At 41.5% G+C, this 25,004-nt stretch overlaps 2 protein-coding genes and 1 long non-coding RNA gene across 12 annotated transcripts; 2 read left to right on the forward strand and 1 right to left on the reverse strand.

Annotated features, from left to right (window-relative positions):
• Positions 1–126: 126 nt before the first annotated feature.
• LOC116046375 (class I histocompatibility antigen, F10 alpha chain-like) lies at positions 127–7,561 on the reverse strand. Of its 9 annotated transcripts, none has more exons than XR_004895313.1 (8): positions 7,442–7,560; positions 6,839–7,108; positions 6,482–6,760; positions 5,645–5,947; positions 4,998–5,099; positions 4,706–4,723; positions 3,875–3,982; positions 127–336 (listed from the first exon to the last, which is right to left on the reverse strand). XR_004895313.1 is itself a non-coding variant. In XM_035992905.1 (7 exons), the coding sequence occupies exons 1-7, from the start codon at positions 7,488–7,490 to the stop codon at positions 3,976–3,978; spliced, it is 1,095 nt and encodes a 364-aa protein (XP_035848798.1). In that variant the 5' UTR covers positions 7,491–7,561; the 3' UTR covers positions 3,770–3,975. The 9 variants fall into 9 exon arrangements, 7 of the variants coding, with proteins under 7 accessions (XP_035848798.1, XP_035848801.1, XP_035848800.1 ...); XR_004895312.1 differs by having other exon boundaries at positions 127–404; positions 3,813–3,982; XM_035992905.1 differs by lacking the exon at positions 127–336 and having other exon boundaries at positions 3,770–3,982; positions 4,931–5,099; positions 7,442–7,561.
• A 5,174-nt stretch (positions 7,562–12,735) lies between these two features.
• LOC116046367 (recoverin-like) lies at positions 12,736–20,974 on the forward strand. Of its 2 annotated transcripts, XR_004895447.1 has the most exons (5): positions 12,736–12,964; positions 13,814–14,393; positions 16,749–16,860; positions 19,592–19,743; positions 20,298–20,974. XR_004895447.1 is itself a non-coding variant. In XM_035993445.1 (4 exons), the coding sequence occupies exons 2-4, from the start codon at positions 14,013–14,015 to the stop codon at positions 19,675–19,677; spliced, it is 579 nt and encodes a 192-aa protein (XP_035849338.1). In that variant the 5' UTR covers positions 12,736–12,964; positions 13,814–14,012; the 3' UTR covers positions 19,678–19,747. The 2 variants fall into 2 exon arrangements, 1 of the variants encoding a protein (XP_035849338.1); XM_035993445.1 differs by lacking the exon at positions 20,298–20,974 and having other exon boundaries at positions 19,592–19,747.
• An 88-nt stretch (positions 20,975–21,062) lies between these two features.
• On the forward strand, positions 21,063–21,494 carry LOC116046369. The gene is made up of 2 exons (XR_004104123.2): positions 21,063–21,255; positions 21,287–21,494. It is a non-coding gene; the product is annotated as an uncharacterized LOC116046369 (long non-coding RNA).
• The last annotated feature ends 3,510 nt before the right edge of the window (positions 21,495–25,004 follow it).

The following is a 25,004-nucleotide window of genomic DNA, read 5'->3' on the forward strand; positions in this document are numbered from 1 at the left end:
GACATGCTGAGTGTTGGCTGAGATTCTTAAAGACTAAAACCATACTTTAAAATAAATATATAATCAGAATATTTACACAACATTTTTCTTTTAATTAATCTAAATAATCAGGATGTTGGTGTCAAGTTGTCAAACACCAGAGAGGACATTTTATTTACCACTACTTCATTGGGATGGTTCCATACATGTTACAGTAGTTTATCTATAAGACCCAAACCATATGCATATCTAGATAGAGTACAAATAGAGTTATATAGTTATATAGTGAGTATATGAACTGAATGTTTGAGAATACAAACCTATAATACAGAAAGGATATTAATCACACACACAAACATATCCTTCACCATGAAGATTTTCAATTCCACATAGCGACAAACTCGACATTTTGTCAACTCCTAATACATCTTTTTTTTTTTTTTTCCTCTCCTGGAACCATCACCTTATCGTGGTGGATAGGTTTGTGTGTCCCTATGAACCTGAGGGCTGTGTTGTCTGGAGCTTTGTGCTCCTGGTAGGGTCTCCCAAGGCAAAGTGGTCTCAGGTGAGGGGCCAGACAAAGAATGGTTCAAAAACCCTATGAGTGACCGAGGAAGAGATGGAGTGACCCTGCCCGGAGGAAGCCCGGGGCCCCCGTCTGGAGCCAGGCCCAGATGGAGGGCTCGTCAGCGAGTGTCTCGAGCAAGCTACGTGGCATCCATCTCTCCATCCCATGGGCCCACCACCTGTGGGAGGAACCACTGGGGTCGGGTGCGCTGCCACATTGGTGGCAGTGAAGGTCAGGGGCCTCGACGGACCAGACCCGGGCAGCAGACGCTGGCTCTGGGGACGTGGAATGTCACCTCTCTGTGGGGGAAGGAGCCGGAACTTGTGCGGGAGGTGGAGCGTTACCAGTTGGATCTGGTGGGGCTTACCTCTACGCACAGTCTCGGTTCTGGAACCATACTCCTGGATAGGGGTTGGACTCTTTTCTTCTCCGGAGTTGCCCAGGGTGTGAGGCGCCGGGCGGGTGTGGGGATACTCACAAGCCCCCGGCTGAGCGCCGCTACGTTGGAGTTTACCCCGGTGGACGAGAGGGTCGCCTCTCTACGCCTGCGGGTTGTGGGGGGGAAAACTCTGACTGTTGTTTGTGCATATGCACCAAACAAGAGTTCGGAGTATTCGGCCTTCTTGGAGACCTTGAGTGGAGTCCTATATGGGTCTCCAGTGGGGGACTCCATAGTTCTGCTGGGGGACTTAAACGCGCACGTGGGCAATGATGGAGACACATGGAGAGGCGTGATTGGGAGGAACGGCCTCCCTGATCTAAACCAGAGTGGTTGTTTGTTGTTGGACTTCTGTGCTAGTCATGGATTGTCTATAACGAACACCATGTTCGAACATAGGGATGCTCATAAGTGTACTTGGTACCAGAGCACCCTAGGCCAAAGGTCAATAATCGATTTTATAATCGTTTCATCTGATCTGAGGCCGTATGTTTTGGACACTCGGGTGAAGAGAGGGGCAGAGCTGTCAACAGATCACCATCTGGTGGTGAGTTGGGTCAGGGGGTGGGGGAAGACTCTGGACAGACCTGGTAAGCCCAAATGGGTAGTGCGGGTAAATTGGGAACGTCTGGAGGAGGCCCCTGTCCGACAGACTTTCAACTCACACCTCCGGCGGAGCTTTTCGTGCATCCCTGTGGAGGCTGGGGGCATTGAACCCGAGTGGACAATGTTCAAAGTTTCCATTGCTGAAGCTGCGGCGAGGAGCTGTGGTCTTAGGGTCTTAGGTGCCTCAAGGGGCGGTAACCCACGAACACCGTGGTGGACACCGGTGGTCAGGGAAGCCGTCCGACTGAAGAAGGAGTCTTTCCGGGATATGTTATCCCAGAGGACTCCGGAGGCAGTGGCAAGGTACCGAAGGGCCTGAAGGGCTGCAGCCTCTGCTGTGAAAGAGGCAAAGCAGCGGGTGTGGGAGAAGTTCGGAGAAGACATGGAGAAGGACTTTCGGTCGGCACCAAGGTGCTTCTGGAAAACCGTTCGCCACCTCAGGAGGGGGAAGCGGGGAACCATCCAAGCTGTGTACAGTAAGGATGGGACGCTGTTGACCTCAACTGAGGAGGTAATAGGGCGGTGGAAGGAGCACTTTGAGGAACTCCTAAATCCGACTAATACGGCCTCTATGGTAGAGGCAGAGCTGGAGGATGATGGGGGATTGTCGTCAATTTCCCTGGTGGAAGTTGCTGAGGTAGTTAAACAACTCCACAGTGGCAAAGCCCCAGGGATTGATGAGATCCGTCCAGAAATGCTTAAAGCTCTGGGTGTGGAGGGGTTGTCTTGGTTGACACGCCTCTTCAACATTGCGTGGAAGTCTGGGACGGTGCCTAAGGAGTGGCAGACCGGAGTGGTGGTTCCCCTTTTCAAAAAGGGGGATCAGAGGGTGTGTGCCAATTATAGGGGTATCACACTTCTCAGCCTCCCTGGTAAAGTCTTCTCCAAGGTGCTGGAAAGGAGGGTTCAGTCAATAGTCGAACCTCAGGTTGAAGAGGAACAATGCGGATTCCGTCCTGGTCGTGGAACAACGGACCAGATCTTTACTCTCGCAAGGATCCTGGAGGGAGCCTGGGAGTATGCCCAACCGGTCTACATGTGCTTTGTGGATCTGGAGAAGGCCTATGACCGGGTCCCCCGGGAGATACTGTGGGAGGTGCTGCGGGAGTATGGGGTGAGGGGGTCCCTTCTCAGGGCCATCCAATCTCTGTACAACCAAAGCGAGAGCTGTGTCCGGGTTCTCGGCAGTAAGTCGGACTCGTTTCAGGTGAGAGTTGGCCTCCACCAGGGCTGCGCTTTATCACCAATCCTGTTTGTAGTATTTATGGACAGGATATCGAGGCGTAGTCGGGGTGGAGAGGGGTTGCAGTTCGGTGGGCTGGGGATCTCATCGCTGCTTTTTGCAGATGATGTGGTCCTGATGGCATCATCGGCCTGTGACGTTCAGCACTCACTGGATCGGTTCGCAGCCGAGTGTGAAGCGGCTGGGATGAGGATCAGCACCTCTAAATCTGAGGCCATGGTTCTCAGCAGGAAACCGATGGAGTGCCTTCTCCAGGTAGGGAATGAGTCCTTACCCCAAGTGAAGGAGTTCAAGTACCTTGGAGTCTTGTTCGCGAGTGATGGAACAATGGAGCGGGAGATTGGTCGGAGAATCGGCGCAGCGGGTGCGGTATTACATTCAATTTATCGCACCGTTGTGACGAAAAGAGAGCTGAGCCAGAAGGCAAAGCTCTCGATCTACCGGTCAGTTTTTGTTCCTACCCTCACCTATGGTCATGAAGGCTGGGTCATGACCGAAAGAACGAGATCCAGGGTACAAGTGGCCGAAATGGGTTTCCTCAGGAGGGTGGCTGGTGTCTCCCTTAGAGATAGGGTGAGAAGCTCAGTCATCCGTGAGGAGCTCGGAGTAGAGCCGCTGCTCCTTCGCGTCGAAAGGAGCCAGTTGAGGTGGTTCGGGCATCTGGTAAGGATGCCCCCTGGGCGCCTCCCTAGGGAGGTGTTCCAGGCACGTCCAGCTGGGAGGAGGCCTCGGGGAAGACCCAGGACTAGGTGGAGGGATTATATCTCCAACCTGGCCTGGGAACGCCTTGGGATCCCCCAGTCGGCGCTGGTTAATGTGGCTCGGGAAAGGGAAGTTTGGGGTCCCCTGCTGGAGCTGCTACCCCCGCGACCCGAGACCGGATAAGCGGACGAAGATGGATGGATGGATGGATTATTTTTTTTCATGTTGCTTGTTGCTTCAAGACTCTTTCATGTTATAGTTATACTCAAGATGTGAAAGCAAGTTTTTAGGGTCTTTAATATAAAGGTTTGTTGTAGAAGCTTATCATTTCAGGTGTTGTTTAACTGGAGATGTGAAGAGTTTACTGCTTTACCAGTGCAGGATGTGTTTGTAAATCAGGTCTCTGGATTCAGTTTCTCAGAGAGCTCAGAGCTGTTGTCAGGAGCTGTAAGGAAAAACACACTGTTACTGAGCTGTCTTTAATAAACAGAGGATGATGCAGCCTGTCCAGAGGCTGGTCGTTCAGATTAACTCTGCAGATCCACCAAAAGGTGTTCAGTATTTCCAGCCTCTGAAACAGGTTTAGCATCTGATGTTTTATCCAGAAGCAAGAGACATGCTCCATCTGTCAGAATCAATGACCTGACTCAACAACTTGAATGTGACATTAGCAACCAGCAGCCTCCAACCCCAAGAGCTTTTTATATATGCTTCTATACATATGTTTTCATCTTTGTGAAGCACTTTGGTGCAAACTGGTTTGCTTTTAAAGTGCTATATAAATGAAAAACTAATCAAAAATTAAACTTTCCTTTTCCGTTTTCATTTATTTTATTTCATTTTATTTATATATATATATAAATAAAATGAATATATATATACAAATATCTAATTATTTCTTAAATATTGTCTTCTGTTTTTGAATTCCTTTCAATTTAATTCCATTTTATTTATTACATGTTATTTAGTACTCCCATCTACAGTAATTCCAGGTCATGTCAAACAGTCATTGTTTTTGGTCTCTCTGTTAGCAGAGAAATCCCTGAGTGAGAAAATAATTTACTAATTTATAATCTCCATGTCTTTACTCAAGTCTGTTTTGCAGTAACACATCCTGGTAACAGCATGTCAGACCAGATACAATAGAATAAAAACAAGTTCTACTCACATTGTGGAGGGAGTTTGGCTGAAACAAGAAGAGACGACAAATCATTTCAATTGTCACAGTTGGAAATGCCAGAACATGATTTGTCACCTTTTTCCCATCTTTTACATTTATCATCATCATCATCATCATCATCATCATCATCATCATCATCATCATGCTACAGTCTCTCTGTTGATTGCTTGTTGCAAGTAAATGAGACAATTGTTTACTCCTTTGGTCTCTCACCTTTCTTCTTTTTGTAAACTGCAAATCCAAAAGTAGGCTAGATAACTTTTCCATTCTCCTCTCTCACCTTTCTTGTTTTTGTAAAAAATGAATCCAGTGACAGCGGCGAGGACGACAGCAAGAACAGCCACTGCAGCAGTAATGGGAACAGTCCTGTCTGAAGGATTCTCTGTTGAACAAATAACAACAATATGTCAACAACCAGATAGACAAAACAGGTTAGAACAGAAGTACATTCATTTGTGTATTATACCTACTGTACACTCATTACTTATGAATTCATTGCATGTTGGTTTGTCCTGCAATGGATTGATTGGTTTAAAATCAAAAACTAAAAAATGACTTGTTGCTTGTTCCATTTTAAACTAAATAACAAAAGCTACACCACCAAAAAAGACACTTTTGTTTAGAGCTCCACCCAACAGAGGAAGTTGTCCTGTTAGCTTTAAACTGCTCTGTGAAATAGTAAAGTTTGTAATCAGTCTTAAGACAGCAGGCAACTGTACAAATGTGTCTTTGAAATAAAGGCTGAGGGAGCTAGCCCGCTAACTGGCAGTTCAGGCTTTTTTGTGTGTATGTGGTAGTATGGCCACAGATATCAAACAGTAGTCTTACACACAGCATCAGAAAGGTGACAAATCAATAAATCATGAACTTCAGGACAACTGAAGTAAACTAAACACATATTTCAGTCACTTTCTATTCCATTCTCACCTCTGTTGGTCCTGATCTCTGCTTTGTCCAGTTTGGTGATGATGTCGTCCTCCACACCAGAGAGATGAAACACACAGTCGTACCTCCTCCAGTCTTCAACTGGGACTGATGAAAGGTTCAGGTCAACACTCATCTGGAAGGATCCATCGTGGTTGGGGAGGATCTCTCCGAGGTCCACGTCCTCATGAAGCTCCTCTCCATCTTTCCTCCAGAACATCATGGCTCTGTCAGGGTAGAAACCTGTAGCGTGGCAGCTGACTGGAGAGGAGGGAGACTTCTGGAGGAGAGACACTGAGGGAAGATCTGCAGAGAGAGAGAGAGAGAGAGAGAGAGAGAGAGAGAGAGAGAGAGAGAGAGAGAGAGAGAGAGGGAGAGAGAGAGAAAATACACAGAAATCAACTCATAAAAAGATTACTATATAGAACTACTAGTGGTCAAAACCTATATAGTGTATCTTTAAGTGAAATCCAGACTCAACAGATGTAAGTTAGGCTTACACCATGTAAACAACTTTTCTTTTAGGTAAATGCACTACATGTACAGGCCCATACATTCTTAAGAGCTATAAAACCATCTGACAGGGCTACATAACAACTCATCAGTTACATAATCTCCACATCATAGACAGAGAAGGAAACTATAGTCAGAAAAGAAGGATCTGACATTTTTTACAGTTTAAAGCAACAACTATGTAAATTTTCCATAAAGCATTAATATTTCTATTTTAAAAAACACTGACACTCATTGACTGCACACTGGCACAATGGCAGTTCAGTCTGAGCAGACTGTATGAACATTGTCTGGTTCATCAAACTACATCAGGAAATGTGATTCTACCTTTTCTCAGCAGAGAGCTCTTCCCATAGTCCAAATACATCTTCAGATATTCAGGATACATCTCAGTGAGGAAAATCTCATTGTGTTTCATTCTAGATTTGTCAGCATCCCAACTCAGTTTGGTGATGACAGCCTGTGGTTTTGCAGCGATGTATGTCTCTGTCTTCAGGTCCAATGCTAGGAAGTCTTCTCCATTATAACCTAACTGCATAAAACCATTGATCTCTCCAGTCTCATCGTCCCACTCACAGCCAGTCATAAGCTGGAGAATGTGGACACCTGAGAGACAGAGACTGTACCTTTTAACAATGCAGTATGTAATTACAATATAACATATAACACTCATAAATACTGTACCTCCAGTTTGGTTGAAGCGTTGCTTAAAGTTATCCATCCAGATTTTGAATCTGTTAGGCAGATTATCAAAACATTGTCTAGTGAACAACTCCAACTGCTGAGGATTGTCTTTAAATGCATTTTTTATCCAGTCCTGTTTTAGTTCTACTATCTTACTGTTGGAGTTACAGTAACAAAACAGAACTTCATCCACCACTGCAACACCCACAAACTCCGACAAGTTTGGGACTCCAGAAGATGCCGTTAAGAAAAACTTGAGTGAGTGTTTCCCTGCAGAACAAACAAGGTTTATACAATCAGTATTAAATATAAAAACATCATCATCACACTCATTATGAATATGAGGCATTCAGTATGATTCAGTTAAAACAATAGTCTCATCATGTTGAAGCTGAAGTGAAACTAAACTACAGGTGTGTCCCGGAGCTCCACAGGAACAAAGTGGAAAGTAAAGATTCATATATAACCTTTATTTTAAAATCTCAGATATCAATGAGGTCTCCCTCATCTTCAATGATGTCTAGATACAAGAAACAAACGCAAGCAACTGCACACTGAGGTCAAATGATTTGAAATAAGAAAAGAATTCAAATGTGATCTTACCTGGAGATGAAACGTGACAGAAGAGAAGCAACAACAGGAACTTTTTCATCTTGTTTTGAGAAAGATGTAAACCACCGAGCTGGTTCAGCTGTTTTGTCTTCTGTGCTTTTTGGAGGAAGGAGGGAGTGTCTTTGTTCTGATGAGAGATGGGCGGATGATACAGAAGTTGAGAAACCAGTTTTTCTCCTAACAGTTTATTTACACTGTGCTATATTGTGCTTTAAAATTCCAATTTCTATCCAAATTATTTTCTCCCTTTCCCTTCCCCGTCTGCATAAAATGTTATTTTATTGATGTATTTTTATCTGGTTTGTTTCTTGTGCTGCTGTAACATCTTATTTCCCCTCGCTGAGGATCAATAAACAGTTATTTCTTCTTATCTTACATTCAGAGTAAGTAGTAGATCTGTAACCTGTGCTGACCTCTACTGGTGACCAGAAGGAATTACAACAACATCAGCAGAACATTTTCTATCTGTGGCCTGTATCAGAAAGATTAGAGCAGATATTATATCCCTAATGTCAGGGGGAAAGGGAATATATCATCTTGTAAATATGATGCTTACACAATGTGTTTATATTCTATCTGAAAGTGAAAATCTTCTGTACTGCCCCTTCAGAATGGTTTAGAAAAAAAAGCGTTTTTTGAGCACAGGCTGATGAATGAACTCCACCTGAACTCACGATTACAGCTACACCCACACAATTAAGGGAGTAAAGAGAGACAGTGTCCTGGCAGCAGATTGTCTTTCCACCAAGAAGGAAGTTTCCCTCATCACGACTCTAATAATAGCTAAACTGATTCCCCTGAAGACAGCGGCCATGTCCGGGGTTAACAGGCCCGTTAATCCCAAAAACAGGCCATCAGAACCGCTACAGGGTTTGTCAAACAAACTAAACAGAAAAATAGTTTTGTTGTACTTGCACTAGTTTTTGAAAAGGGATGCCATATTTAGATTTTGATAAATTAAAACATTGTCGTTAGTTGTAGATGAAAATTAAGACTTAAAAAAAAACTAGAAACACATTTTCAACACCACAAACAAAGTAAAACTTAATATAATTTGTAGAGTATTCATGTGAAACAGAAAATGTATCACAACTATTAGTGAGTAGATATGTTTAATTTATCATATATGAAAAGTAACATTGAGAATCCAGAAAGAACAGCTGTAAAAATAAAAGACTTCCCATTTAGGAAGAAAAATGTTATCAACATAGATTATTTGGTGTAATATGTAACTCCTGCAACCACCAAAATAATACAGATTTTGTCCAGAATGGTGTCAGATTTGAAGTTTTGGGACGTTATAAAATCTAAACTAGTTACATAATGAATATCTGTGCATCTATTTCTGTGAGCTTTCAGTCAGAGGCCTTCTTTGAAGCCTGATATAGAAATGCAAAATGATATTGCATTAAACGTTGTGTGTTTCTCCACAGTTTACCTCTGTTCATTAAACTCTAGCACCGGTTGGGTTCACTCACAGTCATCAAATCTAATCTCGGGATTCAGTTTGACTTGTTTTCCCGGGTCTGACAGCTCAACAGACTCTACCTGCTGAGTCGCCCTGATATGTTAAATCCATCACCATGTGGTAGACCAAGTGGATTAAATCCAGACTCCAACAAACAGTTTCTTTTATGTGTCTTTACTTTTATTAAATCCAGGTTTGCTCTGAACTCAGATCTGTCTTTCAGGTTCTTTACAAGTTCCTGGTCATGAAGACTTTGGCACTGTGATACGCAGTATGTAATACCTCCTCCCCCCCCCACACACCGAATAACATCAGATGGACTTAGTGTGAGCAGGGTATTCCCCTGCAGACAGTCTTTGTGCAACTACTAATCACATTACGAGGACAGTTAGCATGCCTCGGAGATGTCACGTCTCAAATTCAATCATCATGTAGCCTGAAGAGTGATGATTAGACAGTTTTACGCAGATAAAGTGAAGACTGAGCTCACTAGGAAAACATCAATATTTAGTTTTAACACTTAAAATGTTCACGTTTTTGCTGACAAGCAACCGGAGGTGCAATAAGTACTCACATCTTGATTAAAACTAGCAGTATCACAGTGCAAGTAAAAGTCCTGCATTCAAATATTTACTAAAGTAAAAGTACACAAGTATTAGCATAAAAATATACTCAACATACCCTAAGTGAAAGTACTCATGAAGCACAAAGGCCTATTTCATAATCAATTAATTGGATTATAATTATGTATGTGTTCATCACTTTCATTTTAGCTGGTAAAGGTGGAGCTAATGTTAATTATTTTATCTTGGTTGCTTCTATAGGCTTCTAAAAACTGCAGCTTCCTTTAATGCAGAAACATGCAACTCGTTAAATTTGAAACTTTGAAATGGCCTTTGGGAATCCTGTATCGCTCCATGTTTGAGATGGAAGTATCCCTTTGTCCACATGTCATTTGCTTCAAATATTACCAAATGATGGACAGCCAAACCCTACATTTTTCTACATGAAGAAGACCAAAGTAACGTTTTGTATTTGTTTCAAACATCTACTCTGAAATGCTGGTATTGTGACTCCAAAGTCATGAAGATTTCTGTGATTTTCTTCATTTTTCTGGCTGTTGACCGGAACTCCCTCTGCTCCCTCGACTAGTACCCACACTGGAAGCCATGATGCCCCTAAGATGTCTAGATTAAACGTTTCTATTCTGTTAATAAATGCCTCAGGTCTGGGCCAAAGAGCTTTGATAATACTTATCCACCTCGTTCTGGTCACCACCGGTTTTCTAGTCTGCTTTGCATCGCTGCCAAATCCTCCTTACATGGCTAACACCACCACCTACATGCTTCTCCCTCTCTATCTCCTTATTTTCCTTTCCTTTTTTTCATTTTTATCCCCCTCTCCTTTCAATTAAAGGATTACCTTTCCTACTCTAAATCTAGATCAAAACAAGGTTGGGGGTTAAAGGTGAAATTGCGACAGGTAAAGGTAAAAACAGTCCCAATACACACCGACCATGTCATCACAATGTCCTGGGTTTGAGTCCGGCTGGGGAACTCTGTTTCCAGATTGGGTTTTGTTTTTTTGCTCAATTGGGCTAGCTATTTTTTATTGGATTGTTTTGGTATGAAATGGGTTTGGGTGACTTGTGAATTAGAGCAACTTTTTTGTAAGACTAAGCAAAAATATGCCATAGAATATAACCATAAGCAGAAAAAAACCCTGTGTCTCCTGGTATTTATTTCCTGATTTATTTTTGTGATAAAACCTAGTTATATACAGTCTATGGATAAAACCAATGGAATGTTCATCTGTGACATAAAGTCCGCAAACTGTCTAAATAAAGTCTTTTGTTACATAGCAACAATATCTAAAGTTAGCTAACTAAAGCTAACATTAGCCTGCATTAGTCAACGACCAAGTAAGGCAGCACAACTACCAAGAGGGTAGTGAAATGAGCAAGAGTGCCTTTTATTTGATATGAATTATAACCAACTTATACGAGAAAGATAGTGTTTTCGTCTTCATTTAGAAGCAACATTGTCTCACTTAAAGAAGCTATTTTACTCTGAAGGTGACATTGGTTTTGCATGGCCTCCGGCAGAGCTTTCCAAAGCCCCGGCAACCAGATGGCAAAATCCAAATCACCTGTGGAGCTGTGGCCAACGGTGCCAAGAGAGAGGCACGGTGCTGAGGTGCACGTCAGCAGACGAATTAAGTTGTTTTATTTAGTACAGAAGAGAGATCAGCAGTTTGCCAAAAGACAGATTACTGCAGTGAATAAGAGGGCTGTATTTCCTCACGTAGGGTTTGGTCTGAACTGGTCTAAACAGTTACTTCATCAGTACAAGTGTTTCTGTTTAATATGTGTGCTGCTCTAAACTTGTCCTAAGATAAAGAATCGATGAAGCAGTGGGTGTGGAGGATGTCTGCAGGCAGTTATGTCTTCTTAATCAGGTTGAATGAACTTTGCGTTACCGTGCTTCGTGATATTATCTAATGGGAGTCAGTTACTGAGCTTACACCTCGATCCACAGCGGCCAACCAGATTTCAGCTGTTACTTTGCTTCATGTTAGCTCATTGTAGGTAACAATGCAGAAACTGTGATAAAACATTCAAAACATGCAAGTATCTGAAACCCACAGTGGTGGAAGATGTGTTGTGATACTCGAGTAAAAGTTGTGGTACCAATGTTTGTTACAAGCAAAAGTCCTGCATTCAAAAGTGTGAGTGAGGACCCCTGACCCCTTGGGCCCCTGGGCTTTTCCCCATTCCTTTATTGTGTTATATATCTTTTTTGTGCATGGTATAGGTTTACAAAGTGAAAAAGCTCAAAGTCCATCCCAAAGGCACTTAGCATCTCCAACAGAAAACACTGTTCACAAACTGCTCCAAACAGCTCTATTGTAGTCCAGCCTTTTACTTCCATGACAAACGTGCGTCACTTTGTAACACACGTTATAATGCTTGCCTAGCTACTGGCGTGGCACGCCCTCATACTCTGCTTCTGACTGGGTAATAGTCCTTACCTAGCTACTGAGCATGTGCGACTCCCAACAAAGATGGAACAGAAGTGAGAGGTCTCACTCTGTAGCTAAAACAGAGAGCTCAACACACAGGGTGAAAAGAGGAGCTGCAGCAATGTGCAGTACAACTAAAATATGGTGTTTTTTGAAAATTAAACCATGTAAATCTATTCTGATATAACCTCTAAATACAATTATGAACCTGAAAATTAGCATAATATGAGCACTTTAACCTGTGTCACATCTCAAACCTCCACCTTCCCTGTCACTCTCATTCCCCTCTTCTCATTTCTCAGTTTGTCAATCCTTGATTACTTTCCTCGCCTTCTCTACTTGCGTGTCCTAGCTCCCAGAAACATTGTTTCTTCATGAACTGGTCAATTTTGACATTTTGCTATTTTGCTTCCATACAGTAACATGTCTTCTTACAGACTAATGGAAAGAAAACCTCCAAAATACACTTTTTTTAATTAATTTTTTTTAACTACAATTTGTGTTAGATAGAGATATCCAAAATCCCATCTGTAAAAACCTTTGACTCTATTGATAATGTAGTTATACATACTAAAAAGTACATTGACTTTTGGTACTTCTAGAATATTTTGATGCTAATGCTTTCGCACTTTTACTTAGGCTGAGTAACATTTTAAATGCAGGACTTTTAGACTATTTCTAAAGTGTGGTATTCCTACTTTAACTTAAATAAACAATCTAAGTACTTCTTCTACCACTTGTAGTCCGTGATGTGCCTCTTGCTGTGTCTGTGTCTTGTGTATTCTGCAATCTGTTTGTGAAAAACACCTTGTAGATAGATGTGACTCGGCCACTTGACTACATAAAGATTAAAAAAGAAACTCAGTAATAGTAATCTCTGAGTAATCTCACATGAGTGCTGCTGTGGCTCCGCCTCAGGGTGATCCAGTTTAATTGACTTATTCCAACAGGTTGAGGCTGATTTCCTCTACAGCTCACAGACAGATCATCACTGATTGCCCGGGACTCCTCAGCCACTCACACAGGTAGGAAACAAACAGAGCTGCGCTACACAGACAATATGAAATATCACAAATCTTAAACCTCAAGAAACTAATCACTATGAATAGCCATTTGACCTTTTGATTTTCTATTTCACTATTGGTATTGGTAGTATGTATCTCAAACTAGGTTTGACTTAGATTATCATAAAAAACACATGACACATTCGTCATGATATGAAGCGTTCAGAGGCATGACAAGGGAAGACTAGACTTAATGAATGAAAAGTAACTATGTTTACATTCATATTTTTGTTGCTGCATTTTGTTGATTGATCACATTTGTTTTCTATCTACAGCAATGTACCATGTGGAACTTTTGATTACTTAGTCAATGACATCATGCTAAAGAAAATACTAGAATCCCATGATAATCTTAATCACCTTCTGTTAACCATAACCTATTACATTTTTTTTAACAACTCTTATTTAGGGGTAGGGTTACCCAAGACCTTTTCTTGGGTTAGGGGGGGTTAGGATTAGGGTTATCCAGGACCTTTTCTCAACTTCTTCGGCTATATTGCACAATTCTGCTTTGATTGTTATCACAGATTATTTCCTCTGCATTTTTTATGTTGAATTTGTCAAAGATGTGTCAGGAAACATCATTTAATGGTTTATAGAAATTTACTCTATTTGAACCATACTGCGGTCTTCTATTTTTAAAATAGCAATGGGGTCGAAAATTGCTAAACTAGCACCACACTTTAAATGCCAATAAATAAACACCACAGCCTTGACCTGGGTTGAATCTTGTCGTGATTCCTCTTGTGGGTATTACTGATGGTTGATTGGCTTTATGAGCTTACCAAGCGGCTTCTGCTTTTTTCACAGCATTTACTTCTTTGACCAGGACCAGGATCAAGAAGGATACTGTAGCCATACCTCAGACATAGTCGTCTGTTTACCAGTTTGACAGAGTAGAGGAGGCAACTCCCTAGGTTGAAGGTGTGTGTTAATTGCCCTTGAAAAGCTCAAGTGCCACAAATTCCCATTTTGATTTGGCTCTAAAACATCACCAACACCATCAACAATGGGTAACTCCAAAAGTGGCGCTGTGTCCAAGGAGATCCTGGAGGACCTGAAACTCCACACCAAGTTCACAGAGACTGAGATTGTTCAGTGGTATGAAAACTTCAAGAAGCAGTGTCCAGAAGGGCGCATCACAAAAGAAGAATTCCAGAGCATCTACACCAGGTTCTTCCCGGAAAGTGACGCCCAGACATACGCCCAGCATGTCTTCCGCTCCTTTGACACAAACGAGGATGGAACACTGGACTTCAAGGAGTACATCATTGCTCTCCACATGACATCAACAGGGAAAACCACCAGCAAACTGGAGTGGGCCTTCTCGCTGTTCGACGTGGACAGGAACGGATACATCACAAAGTCAGAGGTCAAGGAAATCTGTACGGTGAGTTTTGGAGAAAGGGACGTGATGCAGTAGTCTTGCAAACAACCAGTTGTTGTAGTTTACCAACTATTTAGCTTCCAGTTGTTGAGTGAATTGTCTGAAGGAATAGTTGAGTGCTGTGAGTAAAAATTAAGTACAGGCAACAGTCTCATCTGTATAGAAGTTGATATTAGACCATCCTGTACTGTATCTGTTTGCGGCTTCTAGACAAAGGTTAGACATTGGCAGGTTTTACAGACCTAACATCTGGTTCTTCTCCATACATAAGGGCACTTTCACACCTATAGTTCGTTGGACTCTGTGCCACTCAGGGGTGAATGTGCAACATTGTTGCATTTTTCATTTAGTTTGGTTTGCTTTCACACTGCACTTTGTCAAACGCACCAAACAATGTAAAGAAATGTCACACGATCCAAACGGTCGCTTGTTTATTGGACAGAATATCTGAAATTTGCTGACACTTCTAGTCTCAGAAATAATGGGGCAACAGCAAATGTATGACGTCTTGGGTTTTCTGGTTCTGCTTTAGTGTTTATAATATTTTAGAAGAAGGCAACAATTTGAGCAGCTGACAGACTGCAAGTGAAAGAGAGAGACGATGATGCGTTATCACACAAACAACCAACGATGTATGGTCAGAACAACTTATGGATCTGAAAGTTATCCCTTAATCATATAAAAGTCTGTAAATTGTGTGCAAAATTGAAATTGAAGGCTAGTAAATGCGTTGTTTTTGGTCCACTTCTTGTATTTGGGTCGGATCGAATTCTCACCTGAAGTCAACCAAACTTTAGTTCACTTGAAAGCAAACAGAGACCCCCGTTTTCAAGTGCACCAGAGTTTGTTTGTTTGATCTGCAGAGTTCAGACGAGCTTTCACACCAGCCCAGACAAACCGGTCTATGAGACCAAATGCTCCAGGGTTAATTTTAAACGGACCAAACGAGGTATGTGTTAAAGCAACCTTGGAAAGCAACGTAATAAAAAATTTGGTAGAATGGACAGTTGACAATTGAGTGGTAGACATAAAGGTAAGAAAGATCAGTAATTGACATTTGCTGAGCAGTAAGCTCAGCAAAAGCTTGAAGGAAGCTATATGTACAACATCTATAGACACATGGAGATCACAGGAGCATGTTCTGATCGAACATATGATCGTATGAAAAGATGTTGCTCTACTTGGATGTGCAACTCTTTTTAAATGCAGAGTCCCATTTTCTGTCATTTGTGATCTCATTTCTATTAGCTCCCACTCAATAATAGTACCGATTTTCCTGTCACCAAATATATCTGCAGCATTGAAAGCTATTCCGCATCTCATGGTGTTACTCTTGTTACGTAACATTTTTTAAACACAAGATTACACTTGATTGATTGATGCTGATAAACAGTTTAGGATGAATTAAGGGCTAAGTCTACAGAGAGCTTTGGAGTGAGGATGGGAGGATATATAACTATAGAATTAAGAGAATGAAGAGTGGCCAGGTAACATGTTCTCATGTTATTTTAACAATTTTGGATCAAGATAAATGAGACGTGGTAGTATGGTTATAAAAACTCAAATTAGAAATGGAACCAATGTAGTAATCCATATAATTTTGAGTAAACTATGGTAAGTATAAACAACAGTATCATCTGCATACAGGATGATTTGGGACTGTCACATACTGTATATTTTGGTGGCTTCTAGACAAAGGTCGGCAATTTCACAGAATTCAACAATACAGTGAATTATATCAATTATAACCTCAAATAACTGCACTTTTCAGTCTTTAAACTTATCTATTGTCACATATAAATGTAGAAAACATTTGAATTTAAAATAATTCACCACTAATGCCACTATTTGGCTACTTAAATATAACATGTCCTTCTCTAAATGCTTTAGAGATTATCTCATTATATGTATTTCTTTATGTTTATACTGCAAAAATAGCCAGAAAAGACTGTGAGGTTAACAGTAAAAAGCCAAATCATTCTTCAGTCTGACTGCAGTATGTCTGAATAAAACAACTTGCCACTCTGTTTATGTTCTTCAGCCCCTGCCAATTGCAGTAAAATGTGAGTTAGTAGTTTCAGTTTTTACAGTGCTGTCAATCTTCCATAGCTTTTCCATATGTGATGAGATTGTTAAGTGTCTTTGTTGAAATGTAGAATACTTTACACTCTGTTGGTGTTCCAGGAAGTCAAAAGGAAGTCACTGTTTTAAAAGGTTTATAAGAAACAGGAACCCAACAATTTAAAGATCATCACTATCAAAGTTTAATATTTCTATGAAAGGTAAAATGTTTTATACCAAAATATAATGCTTTTCTCTCTTTGACCAGTCTGTGTCTTCTATTTTTGCTTCTCACAGGCAATTTTCAAGCTGATTCCTAAAGATGAGCTGGCTGCTCTGGCTGAGGATGAAAACACAGCTGAGAAGAGGGCAAATAAACTCTGGAATGTCTTTGAGAAGGGCGATAATGGTGAGATACAACAGTGTCAATGGAGAAATGAATGAATACATATGAGACTTGTAGCTAATAAGAACTGGTTCAGAATGCAGCAGATAGGCTTCTTACTGGTTTCAACAGACGACATCACATCACCCCAATCTTGGCTTCTCTCTATTGGCTCCCTGTTCGAGTTGATTTTCAACAGTTTACTGATCACTTAAAAAGCACATCTGGGTCTGGCCCAAGCTATATAGCAGAAATATTGATTCCATATGAGCCAGTTTGCAGCCTCAGATCTTTAGGTGGGGTATTTCTGGTCGTTCCAAAGTCGAGGCTTAAAGGGGTGATAGAATGCAAAACCGAGTTTACCTTGTCATAGTTGAATAACGACATACAGAGAACCTCAAAATCCCATTGACACCTCTTTCCTATGCAAATCTTACAATTTGAAACTGCCTCTGAAAACGGGCAATTAATAATAATAGTTGACATCAACTCGGCGGCTGTACCTTAATTGGCTCTGGTCTGTAGCTTTGTCATGCCCCAAAATTGACATAGCTACAGACCACTGGTCTGAGACCAGCTGGTCTTCTGAATGTAGGTCACGTAGATGTCAGACACCAGTTTAGGTAGAGCTTTGCACTTCCAGGGGAATTACAAAGAAGAAAGTTTGGAAGTTTTTCAAGGATATTGAAAATAAGCGGTAGTTAGTGGTTCAGTTGCCCCAGAAAAGATGACTGCGCGCTGGGTACAGAGCACCATGCTGTCGGTCGTGGAGCTCCGTCAGGTCAGCGGTAGTTGGTGGTCTAGTTACCGGGTAACTGCAAGTGTGGCAGGCATGTTCCCTGATATTAATACATTAATTTATGTTTTCATCTATATTGCAATGTAAATAATACACTTAACCAGTAGTGGAGTGGCAATCGGGAGAGTCAGGACTTTTCCCGGTGGGCTGGTAGTGTTTCGAGGCCGCGAGGGCCGGTCTGATATGCAAATTCTTAGCAACACCATCTGGCGGCCTGGTGTGTGGCTGCTGCCCGCTGGTGAAACTGTGCAGCCTCTGCTCAACCTGTACAGTGGGCCGCAGCAGCGGGCATCATTAGACTCACACACTGTCACATACTGTTAACGGCGGCAATGGCGGGCAATGGAGCAGGAGTTGTGGATCTAACGCGGCGGCGCAGAGGACTTACACTGGGCGGTGCGCTGCTGGAGCTGCTGCTGCTGTTGTGCTGCTCTCTGTCTGTGTGCTTCACTCTCAGCTAAATGTCCCTGCGCTGATACAGCGCGAGTTGTGATTCCTTGTCTGGAAGTGGAGTTTTTTTAAGTCCCAAGAGTAACGTTACAACAACACTAGTTGTAATGAAAGTGTCGAAACTTTGCATTGGTGTGTGTGTGCGCGCGACACACTGGAGGATGACTAAACTGTAACTAAACTGTGGTGCTTTGTACAGTAACATTAGTTGATGAGTTTAGCGACTTTTTTCACAAAAGCGACTAGTGACAAATCTGGCGAATTTCTGTAGAAAAGACAGCGACTTTCTGTAGAAAAGATGCCAGTATTGTCGAGCACGCAAGATATTTTTCTCTCCTGTGGCTGCCAAAACAGTCAACTCTCTCTTCTATTCTGTGATAGAAGGAGCAGAGGAGCCAGCACCGTATGCCGAGAGGAGCAGCGCCTCCCCTCTCTCCATGTGCAGCAACACTGCGTCGTTGTAAACCAACCAATCAGCGTGCATCTCATCTAAATATTCATGAGCATACCATATAAGGGAGAAAACCACTTGTTTCATTCTAGGGCTATTTCACAGGGTTGCATTAGGGAGCATAGAACAGCACCCGGGCCATTTTCAGCCCAACCAATGTTACATACCTTATTAGGAGACCTTAAGGAACAGTGTGAAATACCCTATATAATAATTCTATCACCCCTTTAAATCTAAGAGTAACCATGCAGTTGCCATCAGGACCCCTTGGCTTTGGAACAACCTGCTAAGCAAATAAGGCTGGCAGAATCAGTGACTTTGTTTAAATAAAAGCCATTTTTATTATGAACTTATTTTATGTAAACCCATTTCTCCTTTTAATTGCTCTTATCGTCTTTTTTATTGCTTTTCTTGTTTTATAATTATTACCTTCAACAAAGGAGGTTATGTTCGGTTTGGTTTGTTTGTCTATCAGCAGGATTACGGAAAAACTAATTGAATTTTCAAGCAGATTCGATTCACAGGACGGCTACACACATTATTTTTTACTTTTGTTAACATTGCGAGATAGGGCATGTCCTTGGCAGAAGTCTGCACTCTCCGATTTCAAGTTATTATTGTAACAACCTTGGTGCTTTTGCTTCTGATTGATTTTTTTCTGTCCACTATTTAGTCAAACAGAAATAATGTATTCTTCCTAAACAGCTGTCTCTGCATCGAAAACAGGAAATGCATTCTACAGCTCCAGTTGCAAAGGCTACAGTTGAAATGAATGAAAGCGAAGCAAATATTTACTTTCAGGATTGGGCCTGACCGTTGCCTTACATCTGTTTTACCTGCAAACCTTGAATAATTCTGCTACAAAAAGGGCTCTCTGCGACTCTTCCAGCAGTATGCAGCCGAATCAGATGCGTCGAAGTGTTGGTCTGTCTCCACTATTAAAGGCTGCAAATTAATCAGTGTGCTCCAGTCTTTTTTATTCCCCCTTGGAACCTTTGTCTTTTATTTCATTAACCTGAAATTAACTTCTTTTTCTATTCCTTTTCTCCTTACAGACCGAGTTGCAGAAGGAGAGTTTATCCAGGGAGTGTTGGACAATGAAGACGCCCTTCGTTTGATTCAGTATTCGCCTGCAAAGTAACTCTTCTACAGATTCATTGTATCTCTCTCCAGTCGTGTCGTTTCCAATTCACCCATAACTCTGCTAATACTGTATGTACACACCGCCGCCGACTTGTGCTGCAAAAGAAGCTCTGGCCGCCCTGTCAAGGACGCTTGTCAAAAAGCACAGGGAAGCTTTTGACGCTTTGGCCGCTCTGACGTGGCAGGACATTCACATCAAGCAAGGAAGACTAGCATACATACCTAAATAATAAAAACATCACGCACGTACTTCACCAACTCACCGGAGACACCAACTAGCCCAGCTATTTTAACCCATGCCTCGTTTTTTTTTTAACTGGTCCCTATACGCAAACAAAGTCATATCATACATTATAGGGAACCCAGTAACAGCGATGATGAGCTTTTCCTCCATTTTCTCAGAACTAATCTTTTGGTAGGAACAAAAGTAGTAGTATGTTCTCTGGAATCAGCCAGCGCGAAAGGACGTCTATATTCCGATTGGTTGCTGGTCGTTTGCCACTGAACCGCGTCATAGCTCATTACCATAAAGTTGACCAAACTTCAACTTTCTGCTTGATGCTCTGGTTGCTCACCACGCCCTTTGAAGCTCAAGTCGGCAGCGGTGTGTATGTACAGATACAATGACACCTGACAACACCTTCACAACACACAGCAAGTGTGACGTCAGTTTTTAGTTTACATTTCTTGAGAAAATGTAATTATGGGTGTGTGTATTAGCAACTCAAGCACACATTTTAATATGATAACATGTCACATGCTTTAGTTAAAGTATCATTACCATGAAATATGTTGTTTTTTCTCTTCTGGACAGCCAATGCTGGTGTCTGTAGTCTCTCATTCTACCATGCACGTTTTTTAAAACCCAGAACAAGATGTAATTGCAGCAAGGTCAACACATTCTCACTTCCACCGCGTCAAAAAACTACGCTTTGTCAGTTGCCTTTGGCGTTTGTTAGGGACGCAAAAAGTTTCCTTTGGCAACTCAGTTAGATGCAGTGCGGCTTTCCTTTTGGCGTCATTTTATGACGCACTTGGTCTGGATTCTTGGCGTCACATTTTGACACTCTGGGTTGGGACAGATTTAGCGTCATTTAAAAATTGTACGTTTAACTGACATGCGGCAGTAAGGTTTAGGAAAAGATGGTGGGTGGGGTTACAAAATGTACGTTTCAGTAACATGTGGGACAAAAATAGAACACAAACCCCAGTCTCCTGGGTGAAAGTCCTGTGTTGTTCCAGCACCCCAACTTACCTCGGTCTTTAATACCACTAGCTACCGTTGTCGCTCTTAATATTACGTCATCTTACAGCACCACGGTCAAGCTGCTGCTCTGCCCAGTGCAATCCATACAGACGCTAAAGGGTGATTTTTGCGCATTCCATACAGACGCTAAAGGGTGATTTTTGCGAATCGGTATCTGACGCTGAGAGCCACTGACCAAGCATCAGTATTTTACAAGTTGGGAATGAGAACGGGTTGGCAAGGTGTAACTGTACCTGGGCCCTTGTTATTGTCTAATGTTGTGTCTTTTATAGTGTTCAATTCATCCGACAACAAAATTAAAACCATGAAGTTGTATCTGTGAGGGTTCTCAGTCATCCAGGTCATAGTATTCAAAGAAGGTTAAAGTCAAGCACAACTGGACTTGGTTAAGCTTCTTGAAGACAATTCATCTCTCATCTGAGAGACTTCTTCAGTTCTGAAATTGTATGAAATGCATGAAATTGTAATAAAACTTATGATGTCAGAAGTCTTTTCATTCTTCTCTCTTGTCTATACTGTTACTGGTAATAAAAACTAGGAAGGTGGGACTGTGTGTCAGTATTGTGTTAAGAAGTGTTGTGTTGTGGTACCGAATCAGCAGAACTCTAAAAGAAGAAGGAAGAGTTTACAGCCTTGTTAGTGTCTCTTTGCGACTGAACTTGAGTTTGGGCTAAATGCTAACATCAGCTTGATAACATGCTCATAATTACAATGCTAACATGCCAACCCAGTCTCCTAAAAATTAAGTTCCCATACAACGAAACTGCATTCTCAGTTACATTTTGAGTATTTTCCAGCATCCAACGCATGTTGTGATACTGTTTTAACATGTGGTTAATGTTATGAAATGAGGTTAGAAAAAGATCATGTTTGGGTTAAAAAAAGCACATTTGTCACGTAATTTGAGGTACGTACAGAAGTTAAGTATGTTACGTAAAAAACAAGTCAACATTGACTTTTGCTTTGACACAGAACACGGACAGCGGTCTTCTCCTCCCTACGTGGACTTCCATGGACTTTGATTCGAAGCATAATTGTGATACGCCAAACACAAACGTAATCGGGGGCAAAACACGTTTCCCTCGAAACGTAATTAAATGCAATTTTGTTGTATTTGAATGTAAATTTTAGGAGCCAGGGCTGAACATGCTGATGTTTAGCAGTTAATGTTTTTAATGTTTACCATATAGTTTAAAGCTATAGTGCGTAGTTTCTGTCTCCCCCATGAGGAATTCTAACTAATGAGAACCACACTGTTGTTGCATCCACATGATGCAAGCCTTTGAGGATAGCGCCCCCCCCACCCCCCCCCCCACCCATCCTCCACGCAGTTGCTTGTAGCCAAGGAGGACACGGAGGATTAAAAAAACATAATGAACCGGACTACATCATTTTGTAAACATAGCCATACTGAGCAATACAGAGAGTTTTGTTGAGCTGATAGTCCTAATTAGCTTTATATTACTCTAGCATTGCCAGACCTACCTCCACAGCGCTGCTGAGGAGGGCCTGGCGAGTCCGCACAACATTCCGAGATAGGAGAAAAATGTTCTCTGGTTTATTGTCATTTAGTTTTTAACCAATTACAATCGTCTTGGACGGGGCTAAGACCAGAGTTTAAAATACCAACACAAAGAAAGCAGAAGGTAATGGACATCAGGCAGAATTTCGGCGGCACCTGAACAATCCCAGAAATGAAACGTCGTTGATATAGACAAGCTTTGTATCAACTCATTTGGCAATGGCTTGAATGTAATGGACATCCGTTAATATGAAATAGTTGTGCACACTGTCAAGAAATTTGACTCAAAGCCACAAATGTAAACCTCATGGTGGCACTACATCAGATTATCACCAAAGTCATTGAGATTCATCTTCTGGTAACCACAAATGCCTGTACAAAATTCATGGCAATCTATCCAACAGATATATTTCAGTCTGGACCAAAGTGGTGAACCAACATAGAGTTTCCTACTGCAAGCGTGTCCACAAACAGCACAAAAGAACTGTGCTTGGGTTCATAACTACAGTGCATCAACTCTGCACTCTGTACATCACCAATCCCCCTTTCCACAGGTGCAAATGACGTTGGTCTATATGTGCTCCAGTCAACCCACTTCTTGACCTGTTTACACAGCGTAATACTGATGTCACAGGTTAATCTCTATCAACAGAGGGATTACATTAAAAAAACTGTTGTCCAAAGGATAATCCACATACCCCACAGCTCTGATTGTGAGCAATTTTCCCTGTGGGGTCTGTCGATTATCCAGAGTAACCTGTAGATTATCCAGAGTATGTTGCTGCTTGACTGTGAACATTTATGGTAGTCTAGATCAAAGATCGGAAAATATCCTGCAATAATTGTTCTTTTGTATTTTGTGTCTGCAATATATTTCGGTTTTTTTTGGAATATTTTAATGTTGCGGTCTTAAAAATAAGAGCCTATGCCTTCGTTCCTCCCAAGGCCTCCAGATGTTTCATTCAAGACAAACACAGACAATAGTCTTGTTTCAAAGATTAATATTGTTTCGTAATGAGAAGACCTAGTTTACTTTCTTGCTCCACTTTCTGGGAGACATCTGCTGTAGTTTTGAAAAGTAAGCATGCTGTTTTTTTCATTATGAAGCCAAATTAGTTTCAAATTAGTTTACCAAAGAGGAAATCTAGTTTGGAGGGTTCCTTCCAAAATGAAAAAAAAACATCACCTCTTTAAAAAAATAACACTTGGAACCATAGAACTTTGATTTGAGCAATATATAACCAATATAAATATACAAATTAAACTTCTAATTGGGAATCACAAACTTTTTATGTTAAATGGAAAGCTGCAACATCCTTAGAATTTTCGAAATAAAATATAAAATGGAAGAATGCACGCTGTTTAACAAACATGGTGACAGATACTGAATGGATAAATGAACTAACCACTGCATGTCCCATGGGGTTGTTTTGAATCTTACATAAACTGTTGTATAATTCAACTTAGTTTACATTTTAATTACTTTCAGCATACTGCTCGTTGACCTGACAGCCCCGTTTATCTCTGCCTCACTGCCTATATAATGTCAATCTCTCGCTCTCTATCTCAGTCTTAGTCTAGTCTTAGTCTTATTTCCCTGACTGGGGAGATTATTGACATAATCTTCTGTCCAGCATTTGAAAGCATCTGTCTTAATGTCCAAATCTCTCTGTTGCTGTAATCTTTCATTCTGGCTTTTCCTCTTTTTATAGATTTTTATAGATGCAAACTAGAGACCATCTTGCGATGGGCTCACACTAGTCAACGCCAAATTGGGCCAGGGGCGTAAAGTGAGGGGGCCAGTGGCCCCTTCCTTAATTCATACTCCCCTACTTGTGGCACCCTTGCTCGGACCACACCCATCTTCGAACTCTGCCTTCATTTTGATCTCAACTACACACATCTTGCTGCAGATTGACAGACATACCTGGCAAAGTACCAAACAAATAATAACAAATAATTTGTTACCACATTGCTCCTTCAGAGTCTTCCCTAAAATCGTGTGCACAATGTGTTGTACCTTTTAAATTTTTAATTAATCAAAGCAGTTTCTTAATGTTCAAACTGATGACTGTGAGAGTTTCATGGGCATCTGAGTCTAGCTATTTTCTATGAGAGAAATGAACAGAAGTTTTACTTGTACAACACATTCTCACTCCCATTGCGTAAAATACCGACGCTTGGTCAGGTGCCTTTGGCGTTGTTATTACGATAAAAGTCTCCTTTAGCGGCATATCTAAATGTGCTTTATCTAAATGCGCTTGGTCGGGACTATTGGCGTCACTTTTGACACAGTTAGGTTAAGGAAAAGGTTACGTTTTCATGACACGCGCGACAACAACGGGATGGGCGACGGTTGGGTTTAGGAAAAGACGACGCTGACAGCCATTGCCCAAACGTCCGTATTTTATGAGTTCGGAGTGAGAACAAGTTGACTTGCAAAATCTTGGATTCCCAAAATAAGCTAACCCCATTTTAACGTTTTGAAAAAACTAAAACTGTTTCACATGATTATGCTTTTCAGACAACCTGAATA

This window comes from Sander lucioperca, chromosome 16, assembly GCF_008315115.2.
Source record: "Sander lucioperca isolate FBNREF2018 chromosome 16, SLUC_FBN_1.2, whole genome shotgun sequence".
In the NCBI taxonomy this organism is placed as follows: domain Eukaryota; kingdom Metazoa; phylum Chordata; class Actinopteri; order Perciformes; family Percidae; genus Sander; species Sander lucioperca.

Coding starts and splice junctions, on each gene's coding strand:
- LOC116046375 (XM_035992904.1), bottom strand. CDS start 7,490: ATGAAAAAGTTCCTGTTGTTGCTTCTCTTCTGTCACGTTTCATCTCCA. Junction 6,761..6,838: donor ACGCTTCAACCAAACTGGAG/GTACAGTATTTA, acceptor TCTGTCTCTCAG/GTGTCCACATTCTCCAGCTT. Junction 5,948..6,481: donor GAGCTCTCTGCTGAGAAAAG/GTAGAATCACAT, acceptor CTCTCTCTGCAG/ATCTTCCCTCAGTGTCTCTC.
- LOC116046367 (XM_035993445.1), top strand. CDS start 14,013: ATGGGTAACTCCAAAAGTGGCGCTGTGTCCAAGGAGATCCTGGAGGAC. Junction 14,394..16,748: donor AGGTCAAGGAAATCTGTACG/GTGAGTTTTGGA, acceptor TGCTTCTCACAG/GCAATTTTCAAGCTGATTCC. Junction 16,861..19,591: donor CTTTGAGAAGGGCGATAATG/GTGAGATACAAC, acceptor TTCTCCTTACAG/ACCGAGTTGCAGAAGGAGAG.